Source organism: Opisthorchis viverrini, assembly GCF_000715545.1.
Source record: "Opisthorchis viverrini unplaced genomic scaffold opera_v5_18, whole genome shotgun sequence".
Lineage (NCBI taxonomy): Eukaryota > Metazoa > Platyhelminthes > Trematoda > Opisthorchiida > Opisthorchiidae > Opisthorchis > Opisthorchis viverrini.
This window is the reverse complement of record NW_008751674.1, coordinates 1,255,029-1,264,876: the sequence shown is the minus strand read 5'-3', so window position 1 is coordinate 1,264,876 and position 9,848 is coordinate 1,255,029. Positions and strand designations below refer to the sequence as shown.

The window sequence follows — 9,848 nt, the reverse complement described above, 5'->3', positions numbered from 1 at the left end:
CTGGTCCTTTCTGATCTGTACTGGTTCCGTTCATCTATATCCATTGTTGAACGGAGTATTACTTTACCCAACTAGACATACTGCTCATTAGACTGGCGAAAATCCTTTAAAAGTCTACAACCGGTTTCGCTCATTTCGGGGATCTTCAGGTATGCGCTGAATAAGTCAAGCGGACAAGCGCCAGCCGGTTTTGACCCCCGATTCCCTGATTTCACGGGAATCTTCTTTGAAACGGTAATTGAAACTTCAGTTGGATAGATAGACAGGTAGATAGACAGATAGATAGATAGATAGATAGATAGATAGATAGATAGATAGATAGATAGATAGATAGATAGATAGATAGATAGATAGATAGATAGATAGATAGATAGATAGATAGATAGATAGATAGATAGATAGATAGATAGATAGATAGATAGATAGATAGATAGATAGATAGATAGATAGATAGATAGATAGATAGATAGATAGATAGATAGATAGATAGATAGATAGATAGATAGATAGATAGATAGATAGATAGATAGATAGATAGATAGATAGATAGATAGATAGATAGATAGATAGATAGATAGATAGATAGATAGATAGATAGATAGATAGGTAGATGGAGATTGAGACGGGTAGTTAGATAGAGTTATAGACGACTTTCCGGCGTTTCCACCATTCAAAAATTAGTGAAGAGTATGAGTCATGAATGTTTCTTCCCGAATTTAATGAGCTGAATGGATGTTCTTTCTATTACAAACAACTGATCATTGTAGTAAACGGATTCAGTTTTATTCTCAGTGAATAGCTGGATTTGAACACATGGTCTTCATCAATTCCTGGGCTGACGAAGGGGGCTCAAAATGGGGGAAAGTATGGAAGTCGTCGATTATGGGTTTACCTGTTTGTTGTCTCCTGAGACTGTTGGTTAGGACGAGAGGTTGATTGTCCAAGGTTTTTCGGCAACCTTATGAGTAGTGTGTTCTAGCAATCACCCGAATTCCGTGCAAACTGAAACATGAAGTAACCTTTGTGCAGCACATTCAGTTGGAGAGCCTCATAAACGACAGCTTCGGCTGCTTTGGTCTCCCGCCAAAACCAAATTAGTGTGTAGATGGTCGCGTTGGGCGAATTGCGCAAAATTTGATAGTCAAGTAGAACACATTGTTGATGGGGACTCGCAGACTGTGCCGATATGATGAGCAAAACCGGCCACCAGTTGTCAAAGCGTTTTCGGCTTCAGTTTAACCTCCTTAAAAACACAAGAGGGAATTGTGAGAACTGGCTTATTTGTGGAGGATTGTGACTGATGACGAAGTAATTTCACCGAAACTGGTTATTTAAGAATGTATGTTTCATGCAAAATCAGGAGGCTATGCTCTGAATCTGTTAGGGAAAACATGGAATAACTTGATCTCATCACACTGCGTTGACTAGATCATCGAGGGAGGAATGAGATCGTACGAAGTGTTGCGTGGGCATCGAGTCAAGTACACATGGCATGCATCACCGGTTGTTTCACGAAAAAGCACGCTGATTATTGTGACTGTGAAAAGTTAACCATTCAGCGAATCCCGTTCCAGGAGTGCCAGAATGAAACTTCGTTGTCAGATATGCATGTCGCACGTTTCCCAGGTCGAATGGGATCCCTTTCAGATGTAGTTGTCAGTCATCAGGCAACAGGGTTGAGTCGGATGATGAAATCAACCAGACAATTTATTTTTGATAAACAACAACAACGAGAACTCATGAAACTGATCACGGATGGGGCCAACAACCAGGTTCATGCATGATGTACTATTTGACATCCTTAGAGGTGAAAGGTAGTGTTTGATGTGTAAGTAAAACAAGGGTTTCGGCAAATACACTCATTCGCAAATCAGTTTGGTTTTCGTGGGAGGCTCAAATGAATTTCTCGTTTATGAATTCTTCAACTGAATGTGCTTCATAAAGGCTGACTCATGTTTCAGTTGGTACGATATTCGAGATGTCGCAGTATATTTTCGTAAAGCAAACTACTCACAAGGTTGCTAAAAACTCTTCGACAGCCCACGACCGGTTTCGCCATTCTTGGGGATCATCAGGTAGGCGCAGTCCCCGAGTTTCCATCAACCTTATGTTCTACTTGAACCCAAATCGGACCGATTTCGAAAAATACACCCATTTGCAAATCAATTAGAACATAAGTTTGACGGAAACTCGGGGGCTGCGCTTACTGATGAGGCCCAAGAATGGCGGAACCGGTCGTGGGCTGTCGAACACTTTTCGGCAAACTTGGGTGTGGACTGCTTTAGGCAAATGTACTGAGATATGTCGAATATCGTGCCAACTGAAACACGAGGCTGCCTTTGTGCAGCGCATTCAGTCAAAGAATCTCAAAACGAGAGATTCATTTGAGTCTCCCGTCAGAACCAAATTGATTTGGAAATGAGTGTATTTGTTGACATCACTTTAGCAATAATGTCGCCAAGCTTTGATCAATTACAACTCAAGAGCGTCTCTTTCAAACTATCTCATTTCCTTCAGAGAACACCTGTTCTGTCACTGTACTGTGGCAAATAGTAAGAGGTTTGGGGAAATCGTTTGCCTGACTGTCAATACAGCCATTATATGCGTGCTCACGAAATGCCAAATGGCGGACCATTTAGATGAATTATGGATATCTTACTTGAATATTCGCTTGGTCTATGTGTTCCCATCAATGACTGAAAATTGCTTCAAGTTGTTTTTCTTAAATCCTTCTTGATAACCCGGCCTATAACGATTTTCCCGCCAAGTCCTATTAGCTTACGAAAATCTGTAAGCAAGTTTACAGCTTACAGCTTACGGCAGCTCATCGTAGCAACACCAATCTGGTCTTGTTGCATGTTGGAATTTCACCTTCCCCGTCCTCATTACAAGCGCATAGTAATGGATCAGTCGGAATCAAAATATATGTCCAAACAGGAATGGATTCAAAGGCCTAATTAACGTTTTGACCCAGCAGCATGAAGCAAACAAAAACAAACGTTCTGTCGCAGGGTACTTTAAAAGTACAGATGTAGCACAGTTCGAATGAAGAAGGAGAACTGAAATACAGCCGGGTTGTCCAGGCCTATGCAGAAGCAGCTGCGTTTGGGTTCGAACCATAGACCTTTGGGGCGGTAGTTTTGCAAATTAACCACTGAGTCATCTCAAGTTCTAACCGAAACAAGAGTGAGAACGAAGGGTGCGGTTCCTATGACACAAGAACCATCACACATTTACCGTTTTAAACCGGATTTGAGTGGCCGGTTCATTTTACTACTGTTAACATTCGAACTTCGGACAAAAAGCAAACAGAGTATTGGAGTGCGACTCGAATGACCAGGTTCATGACACAGGTCTGCCGAATGCCAACCTTACGAATGTGATGCTGGATACTACTGATGAGGTGTGTGAGTAGTATGTGGTTTTCTCGTAACTCCGACTTGATCTAATGACAGGTGAGATTTATTACGGAATTTGTGGAACTGCTTTGCAGCATTCACTTACAATTGCGTGTCAGTCAATCAGTATCCAGGAAAGGGCGAAAAGACGCGTTCAAGAAGAAGACGGATATTCAGTTTTTTTTATAAATAAGTTGGATATGAGCGTCTTACTTTCCTATCCAATAGTCTGTAACCGTTTAGCTGTCTTTTTCTAATGGACAACTGCAGAGAAGTGCCTTCCTTTCACGGGTGGTATGGTGTGTAAGCAATTCATGGGGACCGTTCCCATCTGCTCGGTTTGACCGTGTTGAACGTAAGTCTACAGGGCTGCAAAGTCATCCAAGCAAATGGGATTGATTCTGAAAGCTCGCGAAGAATCAAACTGATGCCATGAATTTGTCTTTTAAACTCATCCAATTACTGAGTAATACCTGAGGTTATTTTCGGTCATAAAATGTGGTTTCCTGAGGGTACCACCAGTGAAATGTTGGGTGAAAAAAACATCCAAGGCGTACTATCTTTTAATAGTGTTATTATTGTTCCATATGTGCTGTCAAAACCAATCTTTCGGGTCCCAGTAACAAAAGCGTGTTAGGACCGAAAAAAATGTGTACCTTGATCAAACCCACCGTAGTTGCACAGTGAACAACTAGATAATGGATCAACGTGTTTCAAACACCCCTCGTCTTTGCCAAGCTAAAACTGACGTCAATGTTTCAAGACATACAAAACCCAATCGTACTTAGAGAAGCGGTGAATTGAACTTCAAGGCTGATGTTAGAGAGAGCCCAGCTTATAGCTGCCCCAATAAAGATGAACAGTTGGTGACTGAATGTTACAGATATGCGAACTGGGGCTGGTACATCAAACATACTGAGTTCACTGTGGCAGTTTATAACAATCGATCCAGCCTGCTGTTCCATACGATAGTCAGGCCGATGAACGGCTTGGCAGTAAGCTTTGATAATTTCGAATATCTTACAGCTAGCGGCAGGTGGACCCCGCTGAGTCACAAACTAGACGTACAATTGCATCAATGGACGAAAAGTGTAACTTGCGTGTAACTTATGGGCTATGGAACATTGGAACCTTCCTTCTAAGAAGGATTGGAATGAGTAACGCTCTCGGTAAGACCGATATCCTCACCGTGCTGTACCACTTTGCTGAAAGAGCCTTGAATGAGCCTTGGACAGAACTTTAAAAATAAACTTTGTATGAAGTTTTGAAACACAAGTTCCAAACTCCTGGCGGAAGAGAGTTAACCAAAGTGCCAAACCCCAGAGAACAGTTAAGTTGATCTCGCCTTGAAGGATGGATCTCCTGAAACCCCAGCGCCAAAAGCCAGACTAAACTCAAGTGGATTACCTCGTAGCATTCTACATAATTTCAATTTCATATGTCTCAAGGACATAAACTAACAGTAACGTAGATGCTTTGTCATAAGCTAGGATCATGAAGGTCCAACTGCAACGAACCGATTGAAAATGCTATCATTATAACGCATTAAATGTGAGATATCTGACAACAACTGAAATCATGTAGTGGGTTGAAACAAAAGCCGGAATTGATCCAAGAATCGCGTGGTCGCATGGCAGCCAAGATCACCACAAGTATTCGACCAAAAGAACGACCCAATTTCTTCAGAGGGATTGGCTGACCGATACTTGACTGGTTGAACACTCGCTTCTCATGTCTAATGTCCGGGGTTCAAATCCCGGTGCGGTCATTGGATGAGCTCTAAGAAGAGCGAAACTCGAGTCCAGTGCTTCCCTTTGGTGTGGACTCACAGGAAAAATAGCGCCAGAACGGGAGGACGGCCGTTCAAACGAGAGTGGTGTGACGATGAACAAAGTTGCGTAGGATTTCATGTCATGCGGTACAAATAGTTGGCAAAGGTTCTGGAGCCACGCCTACTCCAAAAAGGCAAAGCCATCAATTCGGTTTAGACAGGCGTATCACCCTGGACCTAGCTGAATCTTTCTTATACTTCTCTTAAGAAACAGAGTGTGTCTATCGAAATCTGTGAAATGTGGATTCAAGCAAAACGTGGGTTTGACGGGAGCTGGGGGACAGCGCCTACCTGACGAGCCTCAACGAGGCCGAAACCGGTCATGGGCTGTCGAATAGTTTTCAGCAACCTTATTAGTAGTACATCACATCTATAACAGGGCCAAACCAGTTTTCGTCAGTCGACGCGTTCTCAGCAACTTTATGAGGTGAAATATATGATAGCTTCAGTTAGGCTCCTCGCTAACTAAGGTAGTTTGCAAATGAGCAGTTCCACAGTGAGTTATGGTCGGAACGTTTCAACATTCAGACCACTGACAGTAGTCTTTTCAGAGTACAACGAAGGAAACCAAGGTACAATTGTGATGACAAGTCACTCATGGTTGAAAGAAATTCGGCTCAACCGACTCTTTGTGGCTGGGTTTTCGAATCACTTTCCCGAGTTGGACCGGATTAGTTGATAACTGGACATTGCCTGTTACAAAAAATAAGAGTTGAAACGCGTAGTAGCTAAGCGAACATGTCAAGAAATGGCGAACATACTAGTAAAGATAAAACCATTCAAACGCAGAAAGATCCTATCGGAAATTCTCGGAGATTTCTAATACCTTCAGATGATGATCATCATCTCCATTGTGAAACATTAGTTCTGTTGTTTTTTCTCAATAATCAGACGTCCAATTAAATACCCGATCCCTTGTTTTCTGTGAACAAAGTCAGAAAGGTCACGGTAAAAGGGTCCGTCGACGACATGAGGTCTAATTAGGTTCCTGAATATCACCCCACTTTTTAGTTCGCTCCTGTTCCGCTACTCACTGGTTCCCGGGGAACAGGGGTTCGTTAGCCTCATTAGCTAATGATGCTTACTTATCAATTAGTGAAGCAAATAATTATGGGAGAATACCCGTTTCGTGTTTAAACTTGCTAGTAGAGGGGGATTCAATGGAAAACTAAGACATTCCTAACAGAAACTCAAGATTTTTCTTTCTCTCTCAGGATAATGAAAGTGGGGTGACACGGTAGTCCAGAGAATGATCAGTTTCAGTGACCATGCGGCCTTGTGTTCCTACAGAAGTTGAGCCGTCGTTTCAAGTGTTCTTCGTTTTATTCGCTTTGAAAATCTTCGGAGATTGCACGTAGGAAACCACACAATGCATTTCTTTCCTTCTAAGTAGTGCTTAATACAGATACTCCATAAGAAATTACACTTAACGAGGGCACCAAGGTTTGTTCCACGATGAGATAAGTTTTGAGACGTCTCAATGCCCAAACCGAGTATACTTCTGACCTTGGTGACTTCCGTTCATTGCTTCATGATTCAACATAAATGTATTTGAGAGACTGAACCTATTGTACTGTAAAACGACTCCAGAAAATCAGTCCGTTTGTACGAAATCATCCTCATCCACAAGAAGACGGCTTACGACCCGGTTATTTATTGTGCTTCATTTCAGCCTCTGGACTGATTGCGGGACAAAATAGCAGCATTTCTAAATAAGGTCTTTAGTTAGTTGCGCGGAAAATAGAAATAAATATACCGATTCTGCAAGATTGGCAGTGCCTTCTGAGTGAAAGCTCGAAAAATATTTTCGGCATCGTTCGATCACTAAGCAACAGCTTTCCAAGTGACATGCGCCATAATTCCAATGGAGTTCACCTCCATCCTACTCAGCCATTCAAGCAATTCATTCGTTTTGCCTTGCTAGTTTTTTCCCCCACTAGAACAATACACGGTAAGAACTGCCACCCACAACTCTGTTTCCATTAGTAGCCAGGGTTACAAGGAAGATTGGCGATTTGTGGAAGTGACAATCAGATATCGCTACGGTTGCCGTTCCATTCGGCAATGGGGTTTGGCCAGAATTGACAATAATTTCTCGGTTGACAAGTTCCCGGCCGAGTGACTTCATTTCTTAGTGTTCGGTGGAACAATTTGAGTGCCATCGAGTAACTGCAGAGGGAAAGTGAAGCTTATTTATCTGTTGTTGGTTTTTCACGCACCAGGAAAAATATGGGTTGGCGAACTCAGCATAGTGGTGAACCCCTTTTGCAAAACGTACGGGGGCAAAGACGTTGTGCTTTCAAGGTTTAGCTTGAAATGGGAATTCCCATTGTAGAAGAGTTAAGGGGTTTAGCGAAACACACTCATTCGTAGACAAATGCGGTTTTGCGAAAGACTCACCTGAAACTCAGCTGAATCTCTCGTTTTCCAGCAACTGAATATGTTGCACCAGGCCGTCACGTGTTTCAGTCGCTACTATATTCGATATATGGCGATACATGTATATTCGTAATGTACTACTACTCCCGAGAACATCACAAACGAGAGATTCAGCTGGGTTCCAGGTGAGTCTCTTGAAAAACCAAATTAGTTTGCAAATGAATGTATGTTTGCTAATTCTGTGCAATTTCAAGTAGAACATAAGGTTAAGGGAAACTCGGGGACTGCGCCCACCTGATGAGCCCCAAGAAGGGAGAAACCGGTTGTGGGCTTTAGAAGAATTTTCAGTAACCTTATGGGTAGTGTATTACGAATATACACGTGTCGCGGTATTCCAAATATTGCAGTGACCGAAACATGAGGTGGCATGGTACAGCACATTCAGTTGCCAGGACACATCACAAACGAGAGATCCAAAAGGGTTCCAGGTGAGGCTGCCGCAAAACCAAACTTCTTTGCAAAAGAGTGTATCTCTAAAGCCTCGCTAAAACCTCCTCCCGGTAAAAGCCTCCCATTTAAGGGATATAAACCGGCCGACCTACTAAAAAGAAGGTTTTCACCAGTCTGAACAAAGTTTTCCCGGCCGCTCTCTCGTGAAACCAATTTGATTTGCAAATGAGTGTATTTCTCGAGGACAACTTCCTGTTGTTCAAGGAATTATGTTTTATTCAACAGTCCCTCTAAACAGAGACCTGCTTTCCCTATGTGACTACCTCGTTTGCTGGCAAGCACCGCTTCCTATCTAGCCACGCTTTTGGGATAGACCAATGAGCTTCGAAATTTACCCTGATGTGCTAAAGTTATTTCATATCATTGTTCACTTGAGGAATGTTTGTTACTCGGACTAATTGAAAGCGGTCACATTTCGCTTCGGAAATTGGATAAAAATCAGACCAACGGGACCTATACCCTGAGGCAAGTGCGTACAGCATTTACATTTCTTTTCGAGCCACCCGGGTAATCGTTCCGAACAACCCAAGTTCATCTAGTTTCCTTAGTGATCGATGGAAAAAAGGCTGTTAGAGCTGCGGTTTTCCTTGAGGTACATTTCAGATTTGATCGACAGTAGTGAAATTGAGTTTTATCCTGTGAAATAACGTATACATATGAGGTCATGTAAAACTGTTTCTGGAAAACTGGCTTGCCTCCAAAACTCAGGTGAACGAGACATGGACTGATTACATACATGTATGTATTACGTTGTCATTATGATTACAGCTTCTCTGGATAGTGAACTCCTGTTTCGACAAGTGCATTTATCTGTATATTAATTAAATTTTGACGGGAGACTCACCTGGAACCTGACTGAATCTCTCGTTTATGATGTTGCTAAGTCGTAGAGTGCGCTGCACCAGGTCGCCCCATGTTTCTGGTATTGCGGTATTCAAGACGTTGCGATGCACTTCTCATGACGTTGCTGAAAACTCTTTGACAGACCTCGAACGGTTTCGGCCTTCTTGAAGCTCATCAGTTTGGCGAAGTTGTTGAGCTTTCGTCAAACTACTGTTCTACTTGAACTCAGATTGGACAGATTTCGACAACTACACTCATCTGCATATCCGTTTGGTTTCGATAGATGACTCACCTGGAACCCAGCTGAATCTCTCGTTTATGATGTTGATTAGCAACTGAATGTGCCTCAAGAAGGGCGAAACCGTTAGTTGGTTATCGAAGAGTTCTCAGGATCCTTATTAATAGTGTATTACGTCCAAACTCCTGTTCCATTCAAACCTTGTTCGACGACCTTTTTGTTGCTCTGACCCTGCTTCCGATTCATGCTTTCCTTGTCTGAGTGTAGAAGTGAGCCTTGTGCTCTTGCAATCAACAATTGTGCCAACCCATTCTTGCCAGTATTACGGACCTCGTGTCCGTCTACAGACTTATCAGCTCCAGTGTTAAAAAGCCAATACACGTAGACTAAAAGTTTGGTTTAGCACGACTTTCAGCGACACCTGACGATGACGTAGATTGTCTCATATAGGCATGTTTATACGACTAGAGAAAAATCCCCCGTCTGGTTTCTCCGTTCGACTGCATGACTACACTTCTGGAGATCTGGCTACAGCGGCCAAGCAGGTACCAGTGCTACTTTGTGTTGCGAACTCGGGATGGCTTTATACGTTGCACTACCATGATCACATGGGCGGTATCCAGCTCCGATGCAACCTGCTCAGGACGAG

The 9,848-nt window shown here is 42.7% G+C and overlaps 1 protein-coding gene across 1 annotated transcript in view; it reads right to left on the bottom strand.

Moving 5' to 3' along the window:
• Positions 1-2,071: 2,071 nt before the first annotated feature.
• The window catches only part of T265_01659 (hypothetical protein), a gene marked incomplete at both ends in the record, with an annotated part of 9,800 nt that continues 2,023 nt past the window's right edge, over positions 2,072-9,848 (bottom strand). The window contains 4 exon segments of the mRNA XM_009165725.1: positions 2,072-2,197; positions 2,208-2,365; positions 7,990-8,121; positions 8,963-9,070. Coding sequence (XP_009163989.1) covers positions 2,072-2,197; positions 2,208-2,365; positions 7,990-8,121; positions 8,963-9,070 — 524 coding nt within the window.